The sequence below is a fragment of the Stomoxys calcitrans genome, chromosome 1, assembly GCF_963082655.1.
Source record: "Stomoxys calcitrans chromosome 1, idStoCalc2.1, whole genome shotgun sequence".
Classification (NCBI taxonomy): Eukaryota; Metazoa; Arthropoda; class Insecta; order Diptera; family Muscidae; genus Stomoxys; species Stomoxys calcitrans.
Genome location: NC_081552.1, coordinates 177,090,960 through 177,118,202, shown reverse-complemented (window position 1 = coordinate 177,118,202; position 27,243 = coordinate 177,090,960). Strand labels below are relative to the sequence as shown.

General features: G+C 38.8%; 1 protein-coding gene across 7 annotated transcripts in view; it reads left to right on the top strand.

Annotated features, from left to right (window-relative positions):
- LOC106093786 (axotactin) overlaps positions 1-27,243 on the top strand; it is a 448,664-nt gene that overhangs the window by 191,262 nt on the left and 230,159 nt on the right. For all 7 annotated transcript variants that reach the window (XM_059363679.1, XM_059363659.1, XM_059363628.1 and 4 more), the window contains exon 10: positions 22,344-23,209. In XM_059363679.1, coding sequence (XP_059219662.1) covers positions 22,344-23,209 — 866 coding nt within the window. The remainder of the gene's footprint in view (positions 1-22,343; positions 23,210-27,243) is intronic.

The window sequence follows — 27,243 nt, the reverse complement described above, 5'->3', positions numbered from 1 at the left end:
TAGTTTATATGGAAGCTATATCGAAATCTGAACCAATATGGCCCATTCACAATCCCCAACGACCTACATCTATAGTAAGTATCTGTGCAACATATTCAAGTGGCTGGCTTTACGTGTTCGACCGCTATCGTGATTTCGATAGACGTACGGACATGGCTAGATCGACTCAGTATGTCGAGACAATCGTGAATATAAATATTTACTTCATTGAGTCCTAGATAAATATTTCGAGATGATTCAAACGGAATGACTAGATTAGTGCGCCCCATCCTATGGTGGTGGGAATAAGAATGAATTTTTTGGTCTAAAGCGGTATTTTCATTGATTAAATTTTATTGAAGTTTTTCAGATACCGTAACATTTGCTTCTTCTTTTGTAATAAGGAAATAATGAAGATACATTTCAAGTGAAGCTTAATAGGAAATGTTAAATATTAAACGGGTGCAATGTGCACCTCAACTCCACGAGTTATCAAAATGCAAAGTTCTGATTCCCTATTCAGGCCAATATTTTTGCCTTCATATATCCTCTAAACACATACAAAACAAGTAAAAAGGTTAAGTGCGGCCGGGCCGAACTTTGGATACCCACCACCTCGGGTATATATGTAAACTATCTCCCATCAAAATCCGATGAAAATTGCATACCTAATGTCCCATAGCAGTTATATCGAAATATGTTCCGATTTGGACCAAATACTAATAAGTACAAGGCATTGTTCAATTGTGTACAACAAAATATTGGTCTTTTTAGTAGCTATATCTAAAAATAAACCGATCTGAACCATATACGACACAGATGTCGAAACCTAACATAAGTCACTGTGTCGAATTTCAGTGAAATCGGATAATAAATGCGCCTTTTATGGGGCCAAGACTTTAAATCGAGAGATCGGTCTACATGGCAGCTATGTCCAAAACTGCACCGATTTGGGCTAAGTTGCAGAAAAATGTCGAAGAGTCTAACACAACGCACCGTCCCAAATTTCAGCGAAATCGGACAATAAATGGGCATTTTATGCCCCAAAACCTAAAACCGAGAGATCGGTCTATGTGGCAGCTATATCCAAATCTGGACCATATTGCTGAAGTATGTCAAGGGGCATAACTTAACTCACTGTTCCAAATTTCGACAACATCAAGCAATAAATGCGCCTTTCATGGGCCCAAAACCTAAAATCGAGAGTACGGTCTATATGGCAACTATATCCAAATCTGAACGGATCAGGGTCAAATTGAAGAAAAATGTCGAAGGGCCTAAGACAACTCACTGTCCCAAATTTCAGCAAAATCGGATAATAAGTGTGGCTTTTATGGGTCTAAGACCCCAAATCGGAGGATCGGTATATATAACAGCTATATCCAAATCTGGACCGATCTGGGCCAAATTGACGAAGGATGTCGAAGGGTCTAACACAACTCACTGTCCCAAATTTCAGCAAAATCGGATAACAAATGTGGCTTTTATGAGCCTAAGACCCCAAATCGGAGGATCGGTCTATATGGGGGTAATATCAAGATATAGTCCGAAGTAGCCCATCTTCAAAAAAATGTCAGCTCAATATCTCTATTTTTAAAGACTGTAGCATGATTTCAACAGACAGACGGACAGACATGTCTAGATCGTCTTAGATTTTTATGCTGATCAAGAATATATATACTTTATAGGGTCGGAAATGGATATTTCGATGTGTTGAAAACGGAATGACAAAATGTATATACCCCCATCCTTCGGTGGCGGTTATAAAAATTGTTGTACCTAACAATATTTGTTTTTGGTTTTTTATCTGCAAAATTCAAAATTGAAATTATGCACATGGTCGTGATAACACCTCAGCTCTAACCATTTCCATTTTCAAAGAGTTATCTCTATCCGTTCTCAAACGGCATCTCTATTCCTTCTCAAATGTTATATATATTACTTGTTTTTTTCGGTTCTATGCCACTGTGTGACGCAGCGACATGTCACTACTATTTTGCTCATAGAACTCTTCGTTTCCATTTTCTTAGAATGCGTTATAACAGTTGTTCGGGCGAAATGTCGAAGTCAGTTCTAGGTTTAAGCCAAGAAATCCGCTTGTAGTACGACTAACGATCACCTAAAGAATTCTTGACCCAGAAACAATTTCTTCAACAACCAACGGCAAACCCCAACAGCATTATCCTTTTCCGGCCCATGTTGTTAATTAGAGAGTTTGCCGGGAAATGGGTAATGACAAGCTGTGTTTCCTTACTCGACATTGGGGTTTCTTTCTAGGACATGCAGATTTTAACGACAGACAGACAAGCTGATGTCATCCAAAATTTCCCAATCGCATAGTCTTCCGCATAATTCATCCTTTTCCTAAAAAACTTAATTTCTCTATATCTGTAATGTGCTTTAGCATCACTTCCCTCGGTGAAGTTCTTCTTCCCTACAACTTTGGGTTTGAAGGCGGCATCTATGAATTTTGTGACACACAAAGGGACAACACCCAGTCTTAAATTACAAATCTTTATATGACAAACTAATTTTTATACCCTCCACCATAACCATAGGATGGGGGTATACTAAATTCGTCATTCTGTTTGTAACACCTCGAAATATGCGTCTAAGACCCCATAAAGTATTTATATTCTTGATCGTCGTGACATTTTAGTCGAACTAGCCATGTCCGTCCGTCCGCCTGACTATCGAAAGCACGCTAACTTTGGAAGGAGTAGAGCTAGCCGCTTGAAATTTTGAGTAAATACTTCTTATTAGTGTAGGTCGGTTGGGATTGTAAATGGGCCAAATCGGCCTATGTTTTGATATAGCTGCCATACAAACCGATTTTGGATATTGACTTCTTGAGCCTCTAGAGGGCGCAATTCTCGTCCGATTTGACTGAAATTTCGCACATAGGTTCGATATCACTTCCAACAACTGTGCTAAGTATGGTTCAATTCGGTCTATAACCGGATATAGCTGCCATATAAACCGATCTTGGGTCTAGACTTCTTGAGCCTCTAGAGATATCCATTCTCATCCGATTTGGCAAACATTTTGTACAACGGCTCCTCCCATGGCCTTCAACATACGTGTGCAATATGGTCAGAATCGATCTATAGCTTGATACAGCTCCCATAAAAACCGATCTCCCGATTTCGCTTCTTGAGCCCCGAATCGGACAAAAACCTGATATAGCTGCTCCTCCGTCCTTATTCATTATACTTTGTTTGCCTAAAAACAGATCTGCCCAAAGAACTCGACAGATGCGACCATGGTGGAGGGTATATAAGATTCGGCCCGGCCGAACTTAGCACGCTCTTACTTGTTTAAACTAGACAATATTTTTGTCATAAGCATTTGTCAAAAATTTTTCTACTACACTCAAAGAACCCCACCCAAACACCCATTAAAAGGATCCTTTACAAGAAAATTCACTTATTCCTAAGTTCGTCTATTTGACAACATTTCAAGATATTTTTATTTTCCAGGTATACAGATATTTGCCCAGAGAATTGTGAATGCATTCTAGATGTGCAAATTTAATTGCATTGCATTGCATTGCTAGATTTCCTATTGAAAAATATTTCACTTATAGTTTTTATACCCTCTATCATAGGATGGAGGTATACTAATTCCGTCATTCTGTTAGCCATGTCCGTCCGTCTGTCTGTCGAAAGTATGCAAACTTTCGAAGGAGTAAAGATAGTCGCTTCTTATTAGTGTAGGTCGGTTGGGATTGTAAATCGGCTATATCGGTCCACGTTTGAATATAGCTGCCATATAAACCGATCTGAGATCTTGACTTCTTGAGCCGCCAGAGGGCCCAATTCTTATCCGATTTGGCTGAAATTTTGCATGATATGTTTTATTATGACTTCCAACAACTGTGCTGAGTATGGTTGAAATCGGTCCATAACCTGAAATAGCTGCCATATAAACCGATATGGGATCTTGACTTCTTGAGCCTCTAGAGGACGCAATTATTATCCGATTTGGCTGAAATTTTGTACAACGGCTTCTCTCATGACCTTTAACATACGCGTCGAATATGACATGAATCGGTTTATAGTCTAATACAGTTCCCCTATAAACCGATCTCCCTATTTTACTTCTTCAGCCACTAAAGTGCGCAATTCTTACTAGATTTGACTGAAATTTTACACAATGACTTCTACTATGGTCCCCAATATTCAGTTCAATTATGGTCCGAAATGAACCAGAACTTAATATTATTTTTATAACATAGCAATTCTTTTCTTTTATCCTTTGGTTGAATAAAGGTACCCCCCTTTGCACGTGGCAAGAGCTCGACAAATGCGATTCATGGTGGATGGTATATAAGATTCGGCCCGGCCGAACTTAGCACGCTTTTACTTGTTAATTGACAAATACTTATTTTCTGTACTTCTCAATTGAATTGCTTTGAATAACATAGAACAATATAGTAGATGTAACATCAGCTGAACATATGTTTTATTCTGCTCATCATATTTTCCATGTCAGTTTCAATTTGCATGAAACTTCAAAGTATTCCGAATATTGCCATATGACTTGGCATGGATATATAATGGACATATTGTCTATGTGAATTTATGATTTGCTGCATGTAATAAATACAACAACATTTTTTTTGAGAAGACGAAATTAAGAAATGTTTCTCAAATTAAGTGATCAATTAAGAGCAAAACAAAACTAATGCTAGCAAAATTGGCCTGGGATAATATTTTAGTGGCAGTGGCAACAGACATAAACAAAAACTTATGCTATGTTTTGGGCAAACGACTCGTGTTGCCTTTATAATGCATTGAAAACGACGCATGAGTCATGAACTAAACATAACCCTCTCTCAAAACGGCAACACAAAAATTATAAGAATGGGGCTAAAGAACATCCTTAAAACTTGTCATCATTTTCAGAAATCTAACAACAAATAATTATTTTGTAATTTATATCAAACAAATGTCAAACGTAAACCGGCAAGTCAGTGTGAACGGATCAGTCGTTTTCGGTGACAGAATGAAAAAAAACGAGTAAGTGCAAACATCGCATTATCCTAGTATACGTATATCAATTACTCTTATTATCCCTTTAAGAACGAATTGCACATCGGCATAAGTATTTTGATTTGGATTTGACAAATACAAATCAGCATAAGTATTTGACAAACAGTTTAGCTACATGCATTTTTTATACCCTCCACCATAGGATCCCATCCTAATTTCGTCATTCTGTTTGTAACTACTCGAAATATTCGTCTGAGACCCCATAAAGTATATATATTCTTGATCGTCGAGACATTTTATGTCGATCTAGCCATGTCCGTCCGTCCGTCTGTCTGTCGAAAGCACGCTAACTTCCGAAGGAGTAAAGCTAGCTGCTTGAAATTTTGCACAAATACTTCTTATTAGAGTAGGTCGGTTGGTATTGTAAATGGGCCATATATGGGCCATATGTTTTGATACAGCTGTCATATAAACCGATCTTGGGTCTTGACTTCTTGAGCCTCTAGAGTGCGCAATTCTTATCCGATTGGGATGAAATTTTGCACAACGTGTTTTGTTATGATATCCAACAACTGTGCCAAGTATGGTTAAATCGGTCCATAACCTGATATAGCTGTCATATAAACCGATCTTGGGTCTTTACTTCTTAAGCCTCTAGAGGGCGCAATTCTTATCCGATTTGAAGGAATTTTCGCACGAAGTATTTTGTTATGATATCCAACAACTGTGCCAAGTATGGTTCAAATTGGTTTATAACCTGAAGTAGCTACCATATAAACCGATCTGGGATCTTGACTTCTTGAGCCTCTAGAGGTCGCAATTATTATCCGATTTGCCTGAAATTTTGTACGACGGATTCTCTCATGACCCTTAATATACGTGTTTATTATGGTCTGAATCGGTCTATAGGCCGATACATATAAATCGATCTCTCTATTTTACTTCTTGAGCCCACAAAGGGCGCAATTCTTATTCGAATTGGCTGACATTTTACACAGGTCTCCAACATATAATTTAATTGTGGTCCAAACCGGATCATATCTTGATATCGCTCTAATAGCAGAGCAAATCTTTTCTTATATCCTTTTTTTTTTGCCTAAGAAGAGATGCCGGGAAAAGAACTCGACAATGCGATCCATGGTGGAGGGTATATAAGATTCGGCCTGGCCGAACTTAGCACGCTTTTACTTGTTAATATGAAATTCGTAGTTTACTCCTGAATACGTCTCATTTGAATCCCATATTGTACCGTTCGGTTCACTTTTTTTTGGATGGTCGTACTTTTAGGGTAAGGGGAAGGGTCCGCCCCCCTACCGATATCAATAAATTATATAGCCTATTGCTCCTTCCGGACCACTCCCCACAATCTGCGAAAATTTTAAATAAATCGGTTCAACCGTTTTTGAGTCTATACGGCACAAACAAATTTACAAACCCACAAACAAACATACATACAAACAAACAAACAATTACAAATTCATTTTTATATACAATATATAGACTAGCTGAACCCGGCCCGCTTCGCAACGCTTCCTTTTACACCATATGAATTATAACTTTCTTTTCAATTACTCTTCTTTGCTTTTATAGAACTTTCAGACTATTGTAAAAGTTTGTCACAGGGTAGGAGGGTTAGTGAAAAGCATATGATCAACTTTGAACACACTCTCCTGTACCTCACGCGCTCGTTTTCATTGTTCAGGTTTGCTTGGCTATTCAAATAATTTCTATCTCCCAATAGATCACGCTGAATTTGTTGTTGGTGATGCTCGCTGTTGCTTCCAATCACTTTGCCATCATTTTGTGTATTTTTAAATTCAATCGAATTTCCACTTTTTTCAGCCTATCTAATGTCACCGTCGCGCATGGGTAAACATCTTCGGCTTACCCATACCAAAAATATCAGAAAAAATTTTGAGCGCTGGATATTCCTACAATAATTGTTGAAACAATAATCATCTTCTATTTAAGACTTCAGTACAAAAACCTACGGCCTTGACCACTAAATTTGTTTTTTCTTCTTGTACCCTCTATCATAAACTAATTTCGTCATTCCGTTTGTAAAACATCGAAATATTCATCTGAAACCCAACACAATATATATGTATATTTTTGATCGTCTTGACTGTGTCAGTCGATTTAGCTATGTCGGTCCGTCCATCAAAAGCACGCTAACTTTCGAAGGGATAAAGCTAGGCGCATTAAAATTTTGCACAAATACTTCCTACTAGTGTAGATCAGTTGGGATTTTAAATGGGTCATATTGATCTATGTTTTGATATAGCTGCCAAATAAACCGATTTTGGATCTTGACCTCTTGAGCTCCTAAACGGCGGGTTCAATTCTAATCCAATTTTGCTGACATTAACTATGGTCTTCAACAGCCAAACCAAGCATGTTTCAAATTGGGTGATAACCTGAAACAGCTCCAATAGCTTGGCAATTGTTATACCCTCCACCATAAGATGGGGGGTATACTAATTTCGTCATTCTGTTTGTAACTACTCGAAATATTCGTCTGAGACCCCATAAAGTATATATATTCTTGATCGTCGCGACATTTTATGTCGATCTAGCCATGTCCGTCCGTCTGTCCGTCCGTCCGTCCGTCCGTCTGTCTGTCGAAAGCACGCTAACTTCCGAAGGAGTAAAGCTAGCCGCTTGAAATTTTGCACAAATACTTCTTATTAGTGTAGGTCGGTTGGTATTGTAAATGGGCCATATCGGTCCATGTTTTGATATAGCTGCCATATAAACCGATCTTGGGTCTTGACTTCTTGAGCCTCTAGAGTGCGCAATTCTTATCCGATTGGAATGAAATTTTGCACGACGTGTTTTGCTATGATGTCCAACAACTGTGCCAAGTATAGTTCAAATCGGTCGATAACCTGATATAGCTGCCATATAAACCGATCTTGGGTCTTGACTTCTTGAGCCTCTAGCGTGCGCAATTCTTACCCGATCAGAATGAAATTTTGCACGACGTGTTTTGTTATAATATCCAACAACTGTGCTAAGTATGGTTCAAATCGGTCCATAACCTGATATAGCTGCCATATAAACCGATCTTGGGTCTTGACTTCTTGAGCCTCTAGAGTGCGCAATTCTTACCCGATCAGAATGAAATTTTGCACGACGTGTTTTGTTATGATATCCAACAACTGTGCCAAGTATGGTTTTAATCGGTCAATAACCTGATATAGCTGCCATATAAACCGATCTTGGGTCTTGACTTCTTGAGCCTCTAGAGGGCGCAATTCTTATCCGATTGGAATGGAATTTCGCACGACGTGTTTTGTTATGATAGCCAACAACTGTGCCAAGTATGGTTTAAATCGGTCCATAACCTGATATAGCTGCCATATAAACCGATCTTGGGTCTTGACTTCTTGAGCCTCTAGAGTGCGCAATTCTTACCCGATCAGAATGAAATTTTGCACGACGTGTTTTGTTATGATATCCAACAACTGTGCCAAGTATGGTCCAAATCGGTCCATAACCTGATATAGCTGCCATATAAACCGATCTTGGGTCTTGACTTCTTGAGCCTCTAGAGGGCACAGTTCTTATCCAATTTGAATGAATTTTTGCACGAAGTATTTGGTTATGATATCCAACGAATGTGCCAAGTATGGTTGAAATCGGTCCATAACCTGATATAGCTGTCATATAAACAGATCTGGGGATTTGACTTCTTGAGCTTCTAGAGGGCGCAATTCTTATCAGATTTTTCTGAAATTTTGCATAACGTATTTTATTTTTACTTTCAACAACTGTGTCAAATAAGGTTCAAATCGGTTCATAACCTGATATAGCTGCCATATAAACCGATCTGGGATCTTGACTTCTTGACCCCTAGAGGTCGCAATTATTATCCGATATGCCTGAAATTTTGTACGACGGATCCTCTCATGACCATCAACAAACGTGTTTTTTATGGTCTGAATCGGTCTATAGCCCGATACAGATCCCATATAAATCGTTCTCTCTATTTTACTTCGTGTGCCCCAATGGGCGCAATTCTTATACGAATTGGCTGAAATTTTACACAGGTCTCCAACATATAATTTAATTGTGGTCCGAACCGGACCATATCTTGATATCGTTTTAATAGCAGAGTAACTCTTTTCTTATATCCTTTTTTGCCTAAGAAGAGATGCCGGAAAAAGGACTCGACAAATGCAATCCATGGTGGAGGGTATATAAGATTCGGCCCGGCCGAACTTAGCACGCTTTTACTTGTTATTCATTATCCTTTGTTTGCCTATAAAGAAATATCGGGCAAAAAAGTGATAAATGAGATCTACCATGGATCTCATTTATCATTTTTATGTAAGATTCAGAACGACCAAACTTTTCCAGCATTTACGTGTTGTCACTCGATTCGTTCGTCAAGTCATTGAAAACAGCTATTTTCCCTTTATAAAATCATCTATTTTCAATGACTTGGCGAACGAATCGAGTGACAAAACGAAAAAAAAATGTGTGCTCATCGGCATGCCACTTGAGCTCAACTACAAAAAGGAGGCTTCTTTTCTTTGAGCTAAATTTTTCTATCAAACCTGCTCCACTGAGCTTTCGCTTTCAGTGAAGCAGGTTCCATGTAGCCCAGAATGCTTGCGAAATCACATATAAACGACTGAAAATATAACATTTCTCCCATCTATTAGAGCTTTTTGAACATATGTTATGAATCTAAAAATTTCCTTTGTCTATGCTACTACTCTCTTGAAGCGGCTTAGCGTCTATAACATTGATAATCATGTGTTATTTGTGTATAACTACTATATGGCCTGTTGAAAAGTCATAATTTAGTCTCACTATTGCCATATTAAACCATTCTTGGTGGTAGAGAACTAATTTGCCAGTCTTTATATTAGGTGCGGTGGCGACAGTTCTTAGTAATTGAATCATGTAAAACTTTTGAACATGAAAGTGTTGCCCAGCAGCACGTTGATTGAACTTGTCTAGGAAAAGAAGGCTCCTTGTCGATGAGCTAAATATGGCGGCCACCTTGACTTAAGGTTTGCAACTGCTCCTATCACACTGAACGTCATAACTTTGGGGGTACGGCGGCAGTGTCCTGTTAGGTCATTATAATTAATCAACTGTTTCGAGGTGAGGTGGTCCGCTAGATATATGAGCAGAATAAAGATATCATATTCGCAGTCCCCAACCTTATACTTTGAATTTAACCCCATATTGCATTATTTGGTGCATGCAGCCATTTTGTGGGGGACGCCTCACTTCATCTGCCACTTAGGCACAAATTTAAATGACGCATTCCACTTAAAAATATCTATCACTTGATCCCCCATTGTTTTAATGGGGAGGTAATGCACCAACTAGATTCTTGGTCACAAAGTTTAATGTCATATTCATAATCTGCTACCAAATGCTTTTAATTTGAAGCTCATCGAGCTAGGATCGAATTATATCCCCATTTGAGGGTGGGGAGACCCCCAATTACTTGAACCTAATTTTTTATGTCATATTCGTAGTCTAGTCCCGTACACCATTCATTTGAATCCCATATTGAAATTTACGTCCAATATGTTTGTTTGGAAAAGTTTTCTGGGTTGGACGGGGGAGGGTCCGCCCCCTCCAATATCAATAAACTAAAAAGCCTTTTCCTCCTTCCATTTTCGTACTCCCAAATACCTTTCATTCGAATGCCATATTGTCATTATCGTCTAATAAACCTATTTTAGAGGGTTTTGTGTTTGGGGCCCCCCAGATACTTGGATCCAATGTTTAATATGAAATAGTCTACTCTTAAGTATCTTTCATTTGAATTCCATATTGTTCCGATCGGTTCACTTTTATTTTGGGATCGTACTTTTAGGGTAAGGGGGAGCGTCCGCCCCTACCGATATCTATAAGTTATATAGCCTGTTGCTCCTTCCGGACCACTCCCCACAATCTGTGAAAATGTGAAATAAATCGGTTCAGCGGTTTTTGAGTCTATACGGAACAAACAAATTTACAAACCCAAAAACAAATAAACATACATACAAACAAACAAACACAAATTAATTTTTATACCCTCCACCATAAGATGGGGAGTATTCTAATTTCGTCATTCTGTTTGTAACTACTCGAAATATTCGTCTGAGACCCCATAAAGTATATATATTCTTGATCGTCGCGACATTTTATGTCGATCTAGCCATGGCCGTCCGTCTGTCCGTCCGTCCGTCTGTCCGTCCGTCCGTCCGTCCGTCTGTCTGTCGAAAGCACGCTAACTTCCGAAGGAGTAAAGCTAGCCGCTTGAAATTTTGCACAAATACTTCTTATTAGTGTAGGTCGGTTGGTACTGTAAATGGGGCATATCGGTCCATGTTTCGATATAGCTGCCATATAAACCGATCTTGGGTCTTGACTTCTTGAGCCTCTAGAGTCCGCAATTCTTATCCGATTGGGATGAAATTTTGCACAACGTGTTTTGTTATGATATCCAACAACTGTGCCAAGTATGGTTAAATCGGTCCATAACCTAATATAGCTGCCATATAAACCGATCTTGGGTCTTGACTTCTTGAGCCTCTAGAGTGCGCAATTCTTATCCGATTGAAATGAAATTTTGCACGACGTGTTTTGTTGTTATATCCAACAACTGTGCCAAGTATGGTTGAAATAGGTCCATAACCTTATATAGCTGCCATATAAACCGATCTTGGGTCTTGACTTCTTGAGCCTCTAGGGGGCGCAATTCTTATCCGATTAGAATGGAATTTCGCACGACGTGTTTTGTTATGATACCCAACATCTGTGCCAAGTATGGTTTACATCGGTCCATAACCTGATATAGCTGCCATATAAACCGATCTGGGGTCTTGACTTCTTGAGCTTCTAGAGGGCGCAATTCTTATCCGATTTGGCTAAAATTTAGCATGACGTATTTTATTTTTACTTTCAACAACTGTGCCAAATAAGGTTTAAATCGGTTCATAACCTGATATAGCTGCCATATAAAGCGATCTGGGATCTTGACTTCTTGACCCCTAGAGGTCGCAATTATTATCCGATATGCCTGAAATTTTGTACGATGGATCCTCTCATGACCATCAACAAACGTGTTTATTATGGTCTGAATCGGTCTATAGCCCGATGCAGATCCCATATAAATCGTTCTCTCTATTTTACTTAGTGAGCCCCAATGGGCGCAATTCTTATACGAATTGGCTGAAATTTTACACAGGTCTCCAACATATAATTTAATTGTGGTCCGAACCGGACCATATCTTGATATCGTTTTAATAGCAGAGCAACTCTTTTCTTATGTCCTTTTTTGCCTAAGAACTCGACAAATGCGATCCATGGTGGAGGGTATATAAGATTCGGCCCGGCCGAACTTAGCACGCTTTTACTTGTTTTTTATACCCTCCACCATAAGATGGAGGGTATACTAATTTCGTCATTCTGATTGTAACTACTCGAAATATTCGTCGGAGACCCCATAAAGTATATATATTCTTGATCGTCGAGACATTTTATGTCGATCTAGCCATGTCCGTCCGTCCCTCTGTCTGTCGAAAGCACGCTAACTTCCGAAGGAGTAAAGCTAGCTGCTTGAAATTTTGCACAAATACTTCTTATTAGAGTAGGTCGGTTGGTATTGTAAATGGGGCATATATGGGCCATATGTTTTGATACAGCTGTCATATAAACCGATCTTGGGTCTTGACTTCTTGAGCCTCTAGAGTGCGCAATTCTTATCCGATTGGGATGAAATTTTGCACGACGTGTTTTGTTATGATATCCAACAACTGTGTCAAGTATGGTTAAATCGGTTCATAACCTGATATAGCTGTCATATAAACCGATCTTGGGTCTTGACTTTTTGAGCCTCTAGAGGGCGCAATTCTTATCCAATTTGAGTGAATTTTGGCACGTAGTATTTTGTTGTGATATCCAACAACTGTGCCAAGTATGGTTCAAATCGGTTCATAACCTGATATAGCTGTCATATAAACAGATCTGGGGCTTGACTTCTTGAGCCTCTAGAGGGCGCAATTCTTATCCAATTTGAATGAATTTTGGCACGTAGTATTTTGTTATGATATCCAACAACTGTGCCAAATATGTTTCAAATCGGTTCATAACCTGATATAGCTGTCATATAAACAGATCTGGGGCTTGACTTCTTGAGCTTCTAGAGGGCTCAATTTCTATCCGATTTGGCTGAAATTTCGCAAGACGTTTTTTATTTCAACAACTATGTCAAATAAAGTACAAGTTGGTTCATAACCTGATATAGCTGCCATATAAACCGATCTGGGATCTTGACTTCTTGAGCCTCTAGAGGTTGCAATTATTATCCGATTTGCCTGAAATTTTGTACGACGGATTCTCTCATGACCATTAACATACGTGTTTATTATGGTCTGAATCGGTCTATAGGCCGATACAGCTCCCATATAAATCGATATCTCTATTTTATTTCTTGAGCCCACAAAGGGCGCAATTCTTATTCGAATTGGCTGACATTTTACACAGGTCTCCAACATATAATTTAATTGTGGTCCAAACCGGATCATATCTTGATATCGCTCTAAAAGTAGAGCAAATCTTTTCTTATATCCTTTTTTTTTTTGCCTAAGAAGAGATGCCGGGAAAAGAACTCGACAAATGCGATCCATGGTGGAGGGCATATAAGATTCGGCCTGGCCGAACTTAGCACGCTTGTTGTTATGTATATAGACTAGCTGAACCCAGCCCGCTTCGCAGCGCTCCCTTTTATACCATATGAATTATAACTTTCTTTTCAATCACTCTTCTTTGCATTCACTAAGTTACTTTGGACTATTGTGGAAGCTTGTCCCAGGGTAGGAGGCTTAAACGAATTATCCCTTTTATTTCATGTATTCGAAGGACACACAACTTGTCAAAACAGTAGTGAAAAGCATATGATCAATTTTGAACACACTCTCCTGTACCTCTCGCGCTCTTTTTCTTTGTTCAGGTTTGCTTGGCTATTCAAATAATTTCTATCTCCCAATAGATGGCGCTGAATTTGTTGTTGGTGATGCTCGCTGTTGTTTCCAATCACATTGTCATCATTTTGTCTATTTTTAAATTCAATCGAATTTCCACTTTTTTTAGCCTATCTAATGTCACCGTTGCGCATGGGTAAACATCTTCGGCTTACCCATGCTAAAAATATCAAAAAAAATTTTGAGCACTAGATATTCCTTCAATAATAGTTGCGACAATAATAATTACCCATTTAAGAATTCAGTACAAAAAAACTTACGGCCTAGACCACTAAATTTGTTTTTTCTTTTCGTACCCTGCGTCATAAACTAATTTCGTCATTTCGATTGTAAAACATGGAAATATTCATCTGAGGCCCAACAAAATATATATGTATATTTTTGATCGTCTTGACATTCAGTTTGGCCATGTCGGTCCGTCCATCTGTCGAAAGCCCGCTAACTTTCGAAGGGATAAAGCTAGGCGCATGAAATTTTGCACAAATACTTCCTATTAGTGTAGGTTAGTTGGGATAGTAAATGGGTCATATTGGTCTATGTTTTGATATAGCTGCCATATAAACCAATCTTGGATCTTGACCTCTTGAGACCCTAAACGCCGCAATTCTTATCCGATTTGTTTCAAATGTTGTATGAGATATTTTATTATGACTTCCAACATCTGTGCTAAGTATGTTTCAAACCGGTTTAAAACTTGATATAGCTCCCATATAAACCGATCTCCTAATTTGACTCTTTGAGCCTCTAGAGGGCGCAATTCTTATGCGATTAAGCTAAACATTATTTTAACGACTTCTCCTACGACCTTCCACATACGTGTCAAATATGGTCTGAATGGGTGCTTAACCTTATATAGCTCCCATATGAACCGATCTCCCGATTTTAATTCTTGAAGCACTATAGGGCTCAATTCTTATTCAGTTTTGGCTAATTTTGCACAATTACTTTTAATCCAACGGCATAACCAAGCATGCTTTGAATCGGTTGATAACTTGAAATAGCTTCAATAGCTTTGCAATTTTTTCCATTATCCTTTGTTTGCCTATAAAGAAATATCGGGCAAAAAAATGACAAATGAGATCCATGCCCTCTGCCATGGATATGTAAGATTCGGCCTGGCCAAACTTTTCACGCTTTTACTTGTTGACACTCGATTCGTACGCCAAGTCATTGGAAACAGCTATTTTCCCTTAATAAAATCAGCTGTTTTCAATGACATGGCGGACGAATCGAATGACAAAACGAAAAAAAAATTTGTGCTTATCGGCTCGTCACTATAAAAAGGAGGCTTCTTATCTTTGAGCTTAATTTTCAATCAAACCCGCTCCACTACGCTTTCGCTTTCAAAACGTAGAAAAATACCACCTCTGTTACGTAACCTCCAATAGCTCTGATTCTGTGTACGTTCGTTGAGCCTTACCCTCTAACAGTTAAGCGCAAACTTGGATATTCGCTCTCTACTTAATAAATATTTATCTATGGGGAAATTTAAAAAATAATACAGCAATCAACCGCAACGAAATTCCTATATATTATTTTTCTTTATTTGCCATAACAAAGATAAATGCTGCATGATCAATTTTTACCACTCTGCCCTCTTTCTGTTCGTGTTGGCGTCTTCATTCAGTTGATCCATTTGCAAACAGATGGCGCTTTTCGAAATGTTAGTGCTGCCATCTATAAGAGAAAAGTTTAGACATTAATACCCAAAATGTTAATAAAATAACTTAAAAGATATCCGTTCCATGTCGCCCCGGATCCTTGCGCAAACACATATAAACGACTGAGAATTTGACATTTCTCCCATCTGTTAGAGCTTTTTTGAACATATTGTTATGAGTCTATAGATTTCCTTTGTCTATGCTGCTACTCGCTTGGAGCGGCTTAACGCCTATAACATTGATCATCATGTGGTAGTTGTCTTTAACTGACTATAGGCTACCTGTTAAATAGTAATAATTTAGTCTTTTAAATCAAAACAAATCGCCATATTAAACGATTCTCAGTGGTAAAGAACTAATTTGCGAGTCTTTATATTAGGTGCGGTGGCGACAGATCTTAGTAAATAAACCATGTAAAAGTTTTAATCATGAAAGTAACGCCCAGCAGCACGTTGTTTGGATTTGTCTAGGAAAAGAAGGCTCCTTGTCGATGAGCAAAAATGACGGCCACCATGACGTAAAGGTTTGCAACTGCTCCTATCACACTGAACGTCATAACTTTGGAGGTAAGGCGGCAGCGTCCTATTAGGTCATTAGAACTGATCAACAGTCTTGTGCTGAGGTTCCGATAGATATATGATCAGAATAAAGATTTCAAATTCGCAATCCACAAACTTATACTTTGAATTTAACCACATATTGTCATAATTGGTGTATACAGCCGTTTGGTGGGGTCGTAGGAGAATTGTGCGCCTCACTCCATCTACTACTTGAGCACATATTTGAATAACGCACTCCACTTAGAAATAGCTATCACTTGATCCCCAATTGTCAAATAAACAATTAGAGGCGACTTTAGGTAGTAAGGTACCCACCTAGATTCTTGGACACAAAGTTTAATGTCATATTCGTAATCTGCTATCAAATACATTTCATTTGAGGCTCATCTAGCTATGATCGAATTATATTCTAATTTGGGGGTGGGGCGATCCCTAATTACATGGACCTCATTTTTTATGTTATATTCGTAGTCTAGTCCCCAATACATTTCATTTGAATTCCATATTAATTTTTACGTCTCATACTTTATCCCAATTTTTAATACCATATTCGAATTCTACTCCCCAATACCTTTCATTTGATGGCCATATTGTCCCTTTTGATTTTAAGTGGTGTTTTTGGGGTAACGGGGGAGGGTCCGCCTCCTTCCAATACCAACTCTACTTCCGAATACCTTTCACTCAATTCCCATTTTGTCATTATCGTCCAATAAACCTATTTTGGGGGATTTTGGGATCGGGGCTACTCCCCAAATACTTGGACCCAATTTTTAATATGGAATTTGTACTCTACTCTTGAATGCCTTTAATTTAAGTCCCATATTGTCCCAATCGGTCCACTTTTATTTTTGGCTTGTACTTTTGGGGTAACGGAGAGGGTCCGCCCCCAATGCGATATGAAAAAATTATATAGCCTATTGCTCGTTCCGGACCACTCCCCACAGTCTTTGAAAATTTTAAAGAAATCGGTTTAGCCGTTTTTGAGTCTTTACGGAAGAAACAAATTTACAAACCCACAAACAAACAAACATACAAACAAACAAACGAACACAAATGAATTTTTATATAAAGGGTGATTTTTTTGAGGTTAGGATTTTCATGCATTAGTATTTGACAGATCACGTGGGATTTCAGACATGGTGTCAAAGAGAAAGATGCTCAGTATGCTTTGACATTTCATCATGAATAGACTTACTAACGAGCAACGCTTGCAAATCATTGAATTTTATTACCAAAATCAGTGTTCGGTTCGAAATGTGTTCATTCACCGTTCAGCGATGAGGCTCATTTCTGGTTGAATGGCTACGTAAATAAGCAAAATTGCCGCATTTGGAGTGAAGAGCAACCAGAAGCCGTTCAAGAACTGCCCATGCATCCCGAAAAATGCACTGTTTGGTGTGGTTTGTACGCTGGTGGAATCATTGGACCGTATTTTTTCAAAGATGCTGTTGGACGCAACGTTACGGTGAATGAACACATTTCGAACCGAACACTGATTTTGGTAATAAAATCCAATGATTTGCAAGCGTTGCTCGTTAGTAAGTCTATTCATGATGAAATGTCAAAGCATACTGAGCATCTTTCTCTTTGACACCATGTCTGAAATCCCACGTGATCTGTCAAATACTAATGCATGAAAATCCTAACCTCAAAAAAATCACCCTTTATAAAGATAGAAGATAGGTAGAATATAAATAAAATATAATTAATTTTTTAGATGTTGCATTCACTTTGTCATTAAGCTCGACTTGAAAGACAATGAAACAAAAAAATTACTCGCATGACCGGCCTTAAAAGCCAAACAGATAAAAAAGATGATAGTACACCCAGAGCACGGGGAACTTAGAAAAACAGAAGACGAAAAGCGCGTCTCCAAAACAAAATCCACCAGATGTGTGGTCATGTTGACGTCGGCAGACGGAGCTTGCCACGTTGACAAGGGAATAAAATGAATGCAAAAGCCATAGAGGGGAGTCAGAGTTTGTTTGAAGAGATATTGCTCAGTGAAAAAGCTTACAGCGAACAGCCTGGTAGGAGTAGTTGAGATTTCACATAGGATTTGTGCTTATGATCTCAACTATTAGTACTACGAACAACAGGCTGTGAACTGTAGGCCGGTAAGACGGACGGACATAGTTCACGATGGTGACGATGAGATAATGAAACCCAATTATCGAAACGCATCCACCAGTGGGGTGACATGTGTACTGCCTTGTCTGAGGAACTGGCAATTTCTTTTCTTCAAGACTCAATTATCAATCTCTCCTTTGGATGTTGCATTCGCTGGGTCATTAGGCTCGACTTGAAAGACAATGAAACAAATATAGTTAATTTTAAAATCAAATTAATTGAAAATAGAGGTTAGAGGAGTGTGCGTGACTTTTGGCGATCGTTTGGAGTTAATTTTACTATCTTTTTATTAATATAAATTGCGATTTTTCGCCGTAAAACTTCAATTTCCGCCATTGTATCTTATTAAGCACTTGTCACTAAAATACAACGTTTTTATACCCACCACTATCGGATAGGGGTATACTAATCTAGTCTTTCCGTTTATAACACCCCGAAATATTTGTCTAAGACCCCATAAAGTATATATTCTTGATCGTCTCGGCGTTCCGAGTCGATCTAGCCACATCCGTCTGGGGAAATCACGATAGAGGTCGAACGCATAAAGCAGCCGCTTGAAATAGTGTACAGATACTTAATATCGATGTAGGTCGTTTGGGATTGCAAACGGGCCACAACGGTTCAGATTTAGTAAAACTCCCATATTAACCGATTAACATTGAGGTCTATCGCAGCCATATGCTTGACCCAGAGGTATCAATGTTAACCCAGAGAAAACTGAAATATGACTGTTCATGAGGAAGACGAAGGTGGGCCAATTTAACGCACAACATTTCCTCAATAAAACGATTTCTATATTAGACAAGGTCAAATACTTAGGTGTGTGCGCCTACGGGCCGTAGGCGCGAAATGGGGTATGAGTCCGAGGATAGTCCACTGGCTCTACAGAAGCGTGACTAGACCAATACTTACTTACGCCTCAGTAGTTTGGTGGACCACGCCCACTAGGACAATGAAGACTATTTCAGATATCCGACCCATTGACATACAGATTAAATGTAAGGCAGCCACTACGGCTATGACAATTAAGGAAATGAGACAATGGATTGAGGATGGAAGCAGCTCATATCATCGCGGTATAATCGAGGCGACAATAGAAAACCTGGAAGGAAGGGAAGAGGTTTCCGATCGGATACCTAAGATGAACCTTGAAGTCGTGTGCGAGGCACTGCTGCCATCGGCACAGCGTTGGATTGACGGAACCCTAGTATTGCCATCTGGAAGATCATGTTACACGGATGGATCAAAGCTAGAGGACAGAGAACGCAGTGACTGAGATCTGATTTAGACTGCCTGACCATAATAAGATCCTGCAGGCGGAGATCCGGGCGATCACGGAATGCGTGAAGTGGTGTGGTGCTAACGCGTGGACATAGAGTGTAAACATCTTCACCGACAGTAAAACTGCCATAATATCAGGAGCAATAAAAATCAGGACGGTAACGTCACGAACCGTCTTGCAGTGTAAGAAGGAGATCAACGCCTTTTCTGGGGATGGAAAAATCCGCATCGTTTGGGTGACGGGTCATAACGGAATAAGGGGAAATGAAAGCGCAGACGAATGCGCATGCAACATTGTGAAACAGCGAAACGATCGGCTCTAGATTGTGAGAAAACGAGGCTATTACTGAAAAAAAGTAAAAGGAGGTCAGTATAGCTATTGGTATCATTACGGGACACATAGGACTACGAGCTCACTTATGTAAAATCGGTGCGGCAAGTGATAGCATGTGTAGAGCATGCGGGGAAGATGATGAGACGTTGGAGCTTTCCTTTGTCATTGTCCGGCTTTCGCGTCTAACAGATACCGGCACTTAGGTGGAGACACAATAATAAACATGAACCAACTTAGGGAAGTGGTATTGAAAACAATTAAGGATTTTGTAAGTAGCACGGAATTCTTAACTTAAAATTTTCTTTTAAGAGGTTACTTTATAGTTTTTAGAGTGCAAAACATGCCGATTACTGGCTTAGGTGTATGTCCATAGTGGCATGGGGCGGATTAATATCTGCACCTTCTTTTCAACCTAACCTAACCGATCTCCCGATTTGACTTCTTGAGCCCCTGGAAGTCCTAATTTTTCCAATTTAGCTAAAATTTTAAACAAAGATTTGTGTTATGATTTCCAATATTCATGCCAAGTATCATACCAATCGGTTTAAAAACAGATATGGCCCCCATAAAAACCAATCCCTTGATTGGATTTCTTGAGCTCTTAGAAACCGCAATTTTCATCCGATTTAGATGAAATTTGAAACAAAGACTTAAGTCTATAAACAGATATAGGCCCCATATTAACTGATCCCCGTATTTGACTTCTTGAGCCTTTAGAAGCCTCAATTTTCATCCTATTGTATATGGCTGAAATTTAAAACAAAGACGTGAGTTAGGACTTCCATAACACATGCTAAGTACGATTCTAGTCCATAAACCGATATAGACCCCATATAAACCGATCCCCTAAATTTTCAACTTCATTGGTTGAAATTTGACGCACCAACCAATACTATGACTTACAAAATCAGTGCCACGTTTTATCCGAAACGGTCAATATAGTGATATAGGGCCCCCTAAGTACCGATATCCCTGTCCGTCCGTACCTCCATCTGTCGAAATCACGATAGCAGTCGAACGTGTGAAATTGGACACAGATAATTTTTATTGATGTAGGTCACTAGGAATTGCAAATGGGCCATATTGGTTCAGATTTTGGATATAGCTTCCATATTAACCGATCTCCCGATTTGACTTTGTCCAATTTTTGTGCAATTTGGCTAAAAATTTGCGCATAGTGTTTTGTGATGTTCTTTTAACTTCCGTGCGAAGTACGTTCCAAATAGGTCTATAACCTGATATAGCTCCCATATAAACCGATCTCTCGAATTGACTTCTTGAGCCTATACAAGCCGCAATTTTCTTCCGATTTTGCTGAAATTTGGCATGTAGTGTTCTGTTATGACTTACAACAATTGTGCAAAAGACCGGTCCAAATAGGTCTAGAACCTGTTATTGCTCCCATATAAACCGATTTCCTGATTGGATTTCTTAAGCGCTTACAAGCCGCAATGTTTGTCCGATTTTGCTAAAATTGTGTTCTGTTATGACTTTTGAAACAACTGTGCAAAGAAAGGTCCAAATCGGTGGATTACCTGACACAGCTCCCATATAAACCGGTCTCTCGATTATCCCTGTTTGGTTCCTAGAAGCTTTAACTTTTGCTGGTTTGACAGAAGTTTGGTCTGCAGAATAAAATTATGCCCTTCAACTAAAATTATTTTGTATAAATTTTTAGCAAAATTCATGGTGGTTTGTTCTCAAGATTCGGCCCTGTCGAACTTAGCACGCTTTTACTTGTTTTTATTTTTCTTAGCTTCCTAAGGCGTCTTTTTAATCCGTTAAACAAATGTTCTACGACCTGTTATGCAAACAAAGCCGTAATACAGTCTAAAAATAATTCTTATGTAAAATTTCAACCATTTTAACTTTCTAATGAAAGATTTTTTTCAATTGTTCTTCTATTTTCATGGCACACAATTCAAATCATTGGCAATGACAACGCCATGCCTTCATGCTCTTAATGATGATTTGGCATCATTGCAATCCAAACGGATGCTGTTTGGCGGGAAATGCTGGTCATGCCTTCCAATTGCACACGAAAACTGGACATCATAAAAACACACGTTTTGCACGTGGACCTTCCCTCGCTCTCTCTATCCCTCTATCCCTCTATGTAATCGTGCATCATTTATTCACTTCATTCATCCAACCATAATGGCGTTAACACATCGAACGGACATACTGCCACCCCGACTGGAAACGCCGGCACGAACTCTCGCCCTTTCAAAACATAAAACACATGCGGAAATGCAATTTTGCCACGGAAATTGAAATTGTCCATGCGAATGCATTCCTACATGCCAATCCAAAAAACGACGCCAACAATTTAACCCGATTTCTATTTCTTAACCTCATCCATGGACGACGATGATGTATGGATGGGCTGTGTGACCTGCTTCTTGTAGATTCGTTTGGCAGCAGACAAACTTAGCTTTGATTTAATACCCGATGTCCAGAATAACGTTACCCTGGCCACAGTGGTAAAGATTGGACGTGCCACCTCATGGCATTCCGTAGAGTTGGATTACAAAAATGGCGAAATACGTTTCAGCGTTGACTACCAACATCACCGTACCCAAATGTATGGCCTGACCTTTAACATTGGCGATAAATTGATCATTGGCAGCAGCCTAAAATCCGCTTCGTCCGGCCTGGTAGGCTGCATACGTGACATCGAGGTTAATGGCCACCTCATTGAACCCCGCCATGTGGTTAAAACCGAACGAGTGGTGGGTGAGGTGGCTCTGGATAACTGTCAGTACATTGACCCATGCAAAAGGCCCAACACATGTGAGCACGATGGCAAGTGTGTGGTCAAAGATGATCGGGTTACCTGCGACTGCAATCATACCGGCTACATTGGCAAGAATTGCCACTTTACCAAATACCGCAAAACCTGTGAGGAGCTGGCCCTCTTAGGCTATACCAAGTCGGAGGTGTATCTAATCGACATTGATGGCAATGGGGTCTTTCCGCCGGCCAGTGTTAAATGCGATTTCCAAACACTGGAAAATGCCACGAAAACCATTGTGGAGCACAATCTGCCCAGCCAAGTTGATGTGCGTTCATCACGAGACTCGGACTTTAGTTTTAACATTCGCTATCGTGCCTTCTCACCGGAAATGCTGCAGGAGTTGATCTCGCATTCATTGTATTGTACGCAGTACATCAAATATGATTGTTACAAGGCCCAATTGGAGTTGCATTCGGCGACATGGTTCACATCGTCAGCCAAAAATCACACAGTGGATTTCCTGGGAAATGTTAAGAGGTATGTATGTTTGTGATTGTATTTGTATATATAAGACAAGGTGTATGAGTGTGTGTGTTTAAAGGGAAAATTCAAAGGAAACTTAAAACTAAAAAGTTTCCAAAACGCGACATGAGATCGCGAAATAACTTCAAATAAGAAATTACTTTCAATTCGAACCCATACAAATTAAGCACGGATAAGAACATACCGATTAACGAACAACGAAAAAATTGGAAGCTCAGCATACTATTGGGTTACCCAAAAAGTAATTGCGGATTTTTTAAAAGAAAGTAAATGCATTTTTAATAAAACTTAGAATAAACTTTAATCAAATATACTTTTTTTACACTTTTTTTCTAAAGCAAGCTAAAAGTAACAGCTGATAACTGACAGAAGAAAGAATGCAATTACAGAGTCACAAGCTGTGAAAAAATTTGTACACAAGAAGAGCAATAAGTCACCTTCCTATCGCGTACTGTGTAAGAGATTAAAATCTAAAGTCAAGAAGATAATTGGGACCTATTTTTAGAGCTGATCAATTTTTCATAAAACAGATGTTCACTCTGCTCCAATTCCTGGAAAAGATCCAAATAGGTGCCATCGACAGCCCCATATGTTCAAATGTATTACAAGCCATTTTGAGTTCGATATTCTCGCAATAATTAAGGCAACTTTGCAGAACGCCTCTGTTATAATAGGAAATAATCTCTCCGAACCGTTCAAATCCAAATCAAGTTTCAGGCAGAAAGTCAGCGTGTTATCTTTAAACCGTACACCACTGTGGTACAGAGTATTATGACTTTTTTATACCCACCACCGAAGGATTTGGGCATACTCATGTTGTCATTCCGTCTGCAACACATCGAAATATCCATGTCCGTCATATTCTTGATTATCGCAAAAATCAAAAACAATCTAGCCATGTCCGTCTGTCTGTCAGTATATTGAAATCACACTACAGTCTTCAAAAACAGAGATAATCAGAGATGGTCCGTAAGACGATTTTTTAGGTTTCCGACTGTCAAAAAGTTGTAAAAGTCGAAAACGTCGTATACTTGTATAAAACGTAGAAAAAGTCGCAAACGTCATAAACCTTAATAACTCAGTGTAAATGTTTGATTTTTAACAAATATTATTGTCACTTATTTGTTGTATATAGAAGAGTTTATATGTAAAAAATTTCGCAATAAAAGAAATATTAAGTTTTTTTTTAAATTTTTGCATTTACATTTTTCACACAATAAATTGGAAATATACGCAAATTTCAAGTCAATTTATAAAGTAACGTTTAAGGAATTTTTTGTGAAGCAAAAAATCAATAAATTATTAGTTTTCATCAATTATATTTAAAATTGCAATTATTTTGTATCCTTTTTTGCTTTTTGAAAGCTGTTGTAAACGACATATGTTAAAAATGCATGACATCTGAGGAAGTGTCAAGTGAAATGGTACATGGAGTGTTAATTATGTTATTCAATAACAATACTTAAAAATAACATTACTTATTCAATAAAATACTTAACACGCCATCTTCCATTTCACTTGACATTACCTCACATTAGCATACTTAACACGCCATCTACCATTTCACTTGACACTACCTCAGATGTCATTCATTTTATAACATATGTCGTTGTCAACAGCTGTCAAAAAGCAAATTAAAGCGGGAGAAACAAATAATTTTGCAAAAGGATAAGAAATAATTGATAAATAAAAATGTTGCAACCACCCAATAACTCGCAACAGCCAGAGGGATTTAGCGAGGGATTTTGCGTGTGCCACAATTCGTGAAGATCGGTTAAGAAATGACCACATTATTGCAATATTGGTAAAAATCGTGTAAACCTACGGTAGCTTTTTCTAATTCTGAACCGATTTTTTCCAATTTCAATATTGTTCGTCTCCAGGAGGAAAAATTACTTATGCCAAAATTTTTAGTTAATCAGATCAAAAATTCGACATATTTTTGTTCGAATTTTTTTTTTTCTGTCAGAAACCTAGTTTTTTGGCTAGGTTTACGACGTTTTCGACGTATGTAATATACGTCGGAAATGTATGTCATATACGTCACTATTTCTGACAGGCCATCTCTGGAGATAATGACCTAAAACTGTGCACAAATTTTTTTGTCCATAGGCAGGTTAAATTCGAAGATGGGTTAAATCGGACTATATCGATCTGGTCTTAGGCCCATAAAAGCAACATTTATTATCCGATTTTGCTGAAATTTGAGACAGTGAGTTGTGTTAAGCCACAAGATAACCTTTGTCAATTTGGCCCAGGTCGTCTCAGAAATGGATATAGTTGGCATATAGATCGATCTCTTGATTTATTGTCCGATTTCGCAGAAATTGGGAACAATGAGTTGTGTAAGGCGCTTTAGAATTTTTTTATACCCATCACCTTAGGATGGGGGTATACTAAGCTAGTCATTCCGTTTGTAACACATCGAAATATTGATCTAAGACCCCATAGTCAGTCCGTCCGTCGAAATCACGACCGCAATAATTGAACGCGTAAAGCTAGCTGCTTTAAATTTTGCACAGATACCTAAAATTGATGTAGGTCGAAGGGGAATGCAAATGGGCCATATCGGTTTAGATTTGGACATAGCTCTCATTTAAACAGATCTCTCGATTTGACTTCTTGAGAGCCTAGAAGCTGCAATTATTGTCCGATTTGGCTACAATTTTGCACATAGTGTTCTGTTATGACAACTGCGTTAATTATAGTCTAAATCGGTCTTTAACCTGATATAGCTCCCATACAAACCGATCTCCCGATTTGACTTATTGAGCCACTGGTAGCCGCAATTTTTGTCCGATTTGGCAGAAATTTTGCATGTAGTGTTGTGACTTTCAACAATTGTGTCAAGTACGGTCAAAATCGTTCTATAACCTGATAATGCTCCCATATAAACCGATCTCCCGGTCTGGCTTCTTGAGCCCATAGAAGCCACAATTTTTATCCGATTTGGCTAAAATTTTGTAACTAGTGCTTTGTTATGATTTTTAACAACTGTGTCTAGTACAGTCCAAATCGGTCTATAACCTGATATAGCTCCCATAAGAACCGATCTCCCGATTTGACTTCATGAGCCCCTGAGTGCCAAAAATTTTGAGCAATTTAACTTAACTTTCGCAGATAGTGTTTTGTTATAACTTCCAAAAACTGTGTCTAGTACGGCCCTAATACGTCTATAACCTGATATAGCTCCCTTATTAACCTATATCCCGATTTGATTTCTTGAGCCCATGGAAGCAGCAATTTTCATCCGATTTGGCTAAAATTTTGCACGTAGTGTTCTGCTACGACTTTCTACAACTGTGCAAAGTACGGTCCAAATCGGTCTTTAACCTGATATAGCTCCCATATAAACCGATCTCTCGATTTGACTTTTTAAACTCTTACAAGCCGCAATTTTCCAATTTGGCTGAAATTTTGCAGGTAGTGCTCTGTTTTAATTTCCAATAACTGTGCCGAGTATAGCCCAAATCGGTGTATAACCTGATATAGCTTTGATATAAACCGATCTCCCGATTTGATTTCTTGAGCCCCTGGAAGCCACAATTTTTGCCCGATTTAGCTATATCAGGTTATAGGCAGCTATATATGGCATCTGTATCAGGTTATAGACTGATTTTAACCAAAACAAGTAAAAGCGTGCTAAGTTCGGCCGGGCCGAATCTTAAATACCCTCCACCATGGATCGCATTTGTCGAGTTGTTTTCCCGGCATCTCTTCTAAGGCTAAAAAGGATATAAGAAAAGAGTTGCTCTGCTATTAAAACGATATCAAGATATGGTCCGGTTCGGACCACAATTAAATTATATGTTGGAGACCTGTGTAAAATTTCAGCCAATTCGTATAAGAATTGCGCCCATTGGGGCTCACGAAGTAAAATAGAGAGAACGATTTATATGGGATCTGTATCGGGCTATAGACCGATTCAGAACATAATAAACACATTTGTTGATGGTCATGAGAGGATCCGTCGTACAAAATTTCAGGCATATTGGATAATAATTGCGACCTCTAGGGGTCAAGAAGTC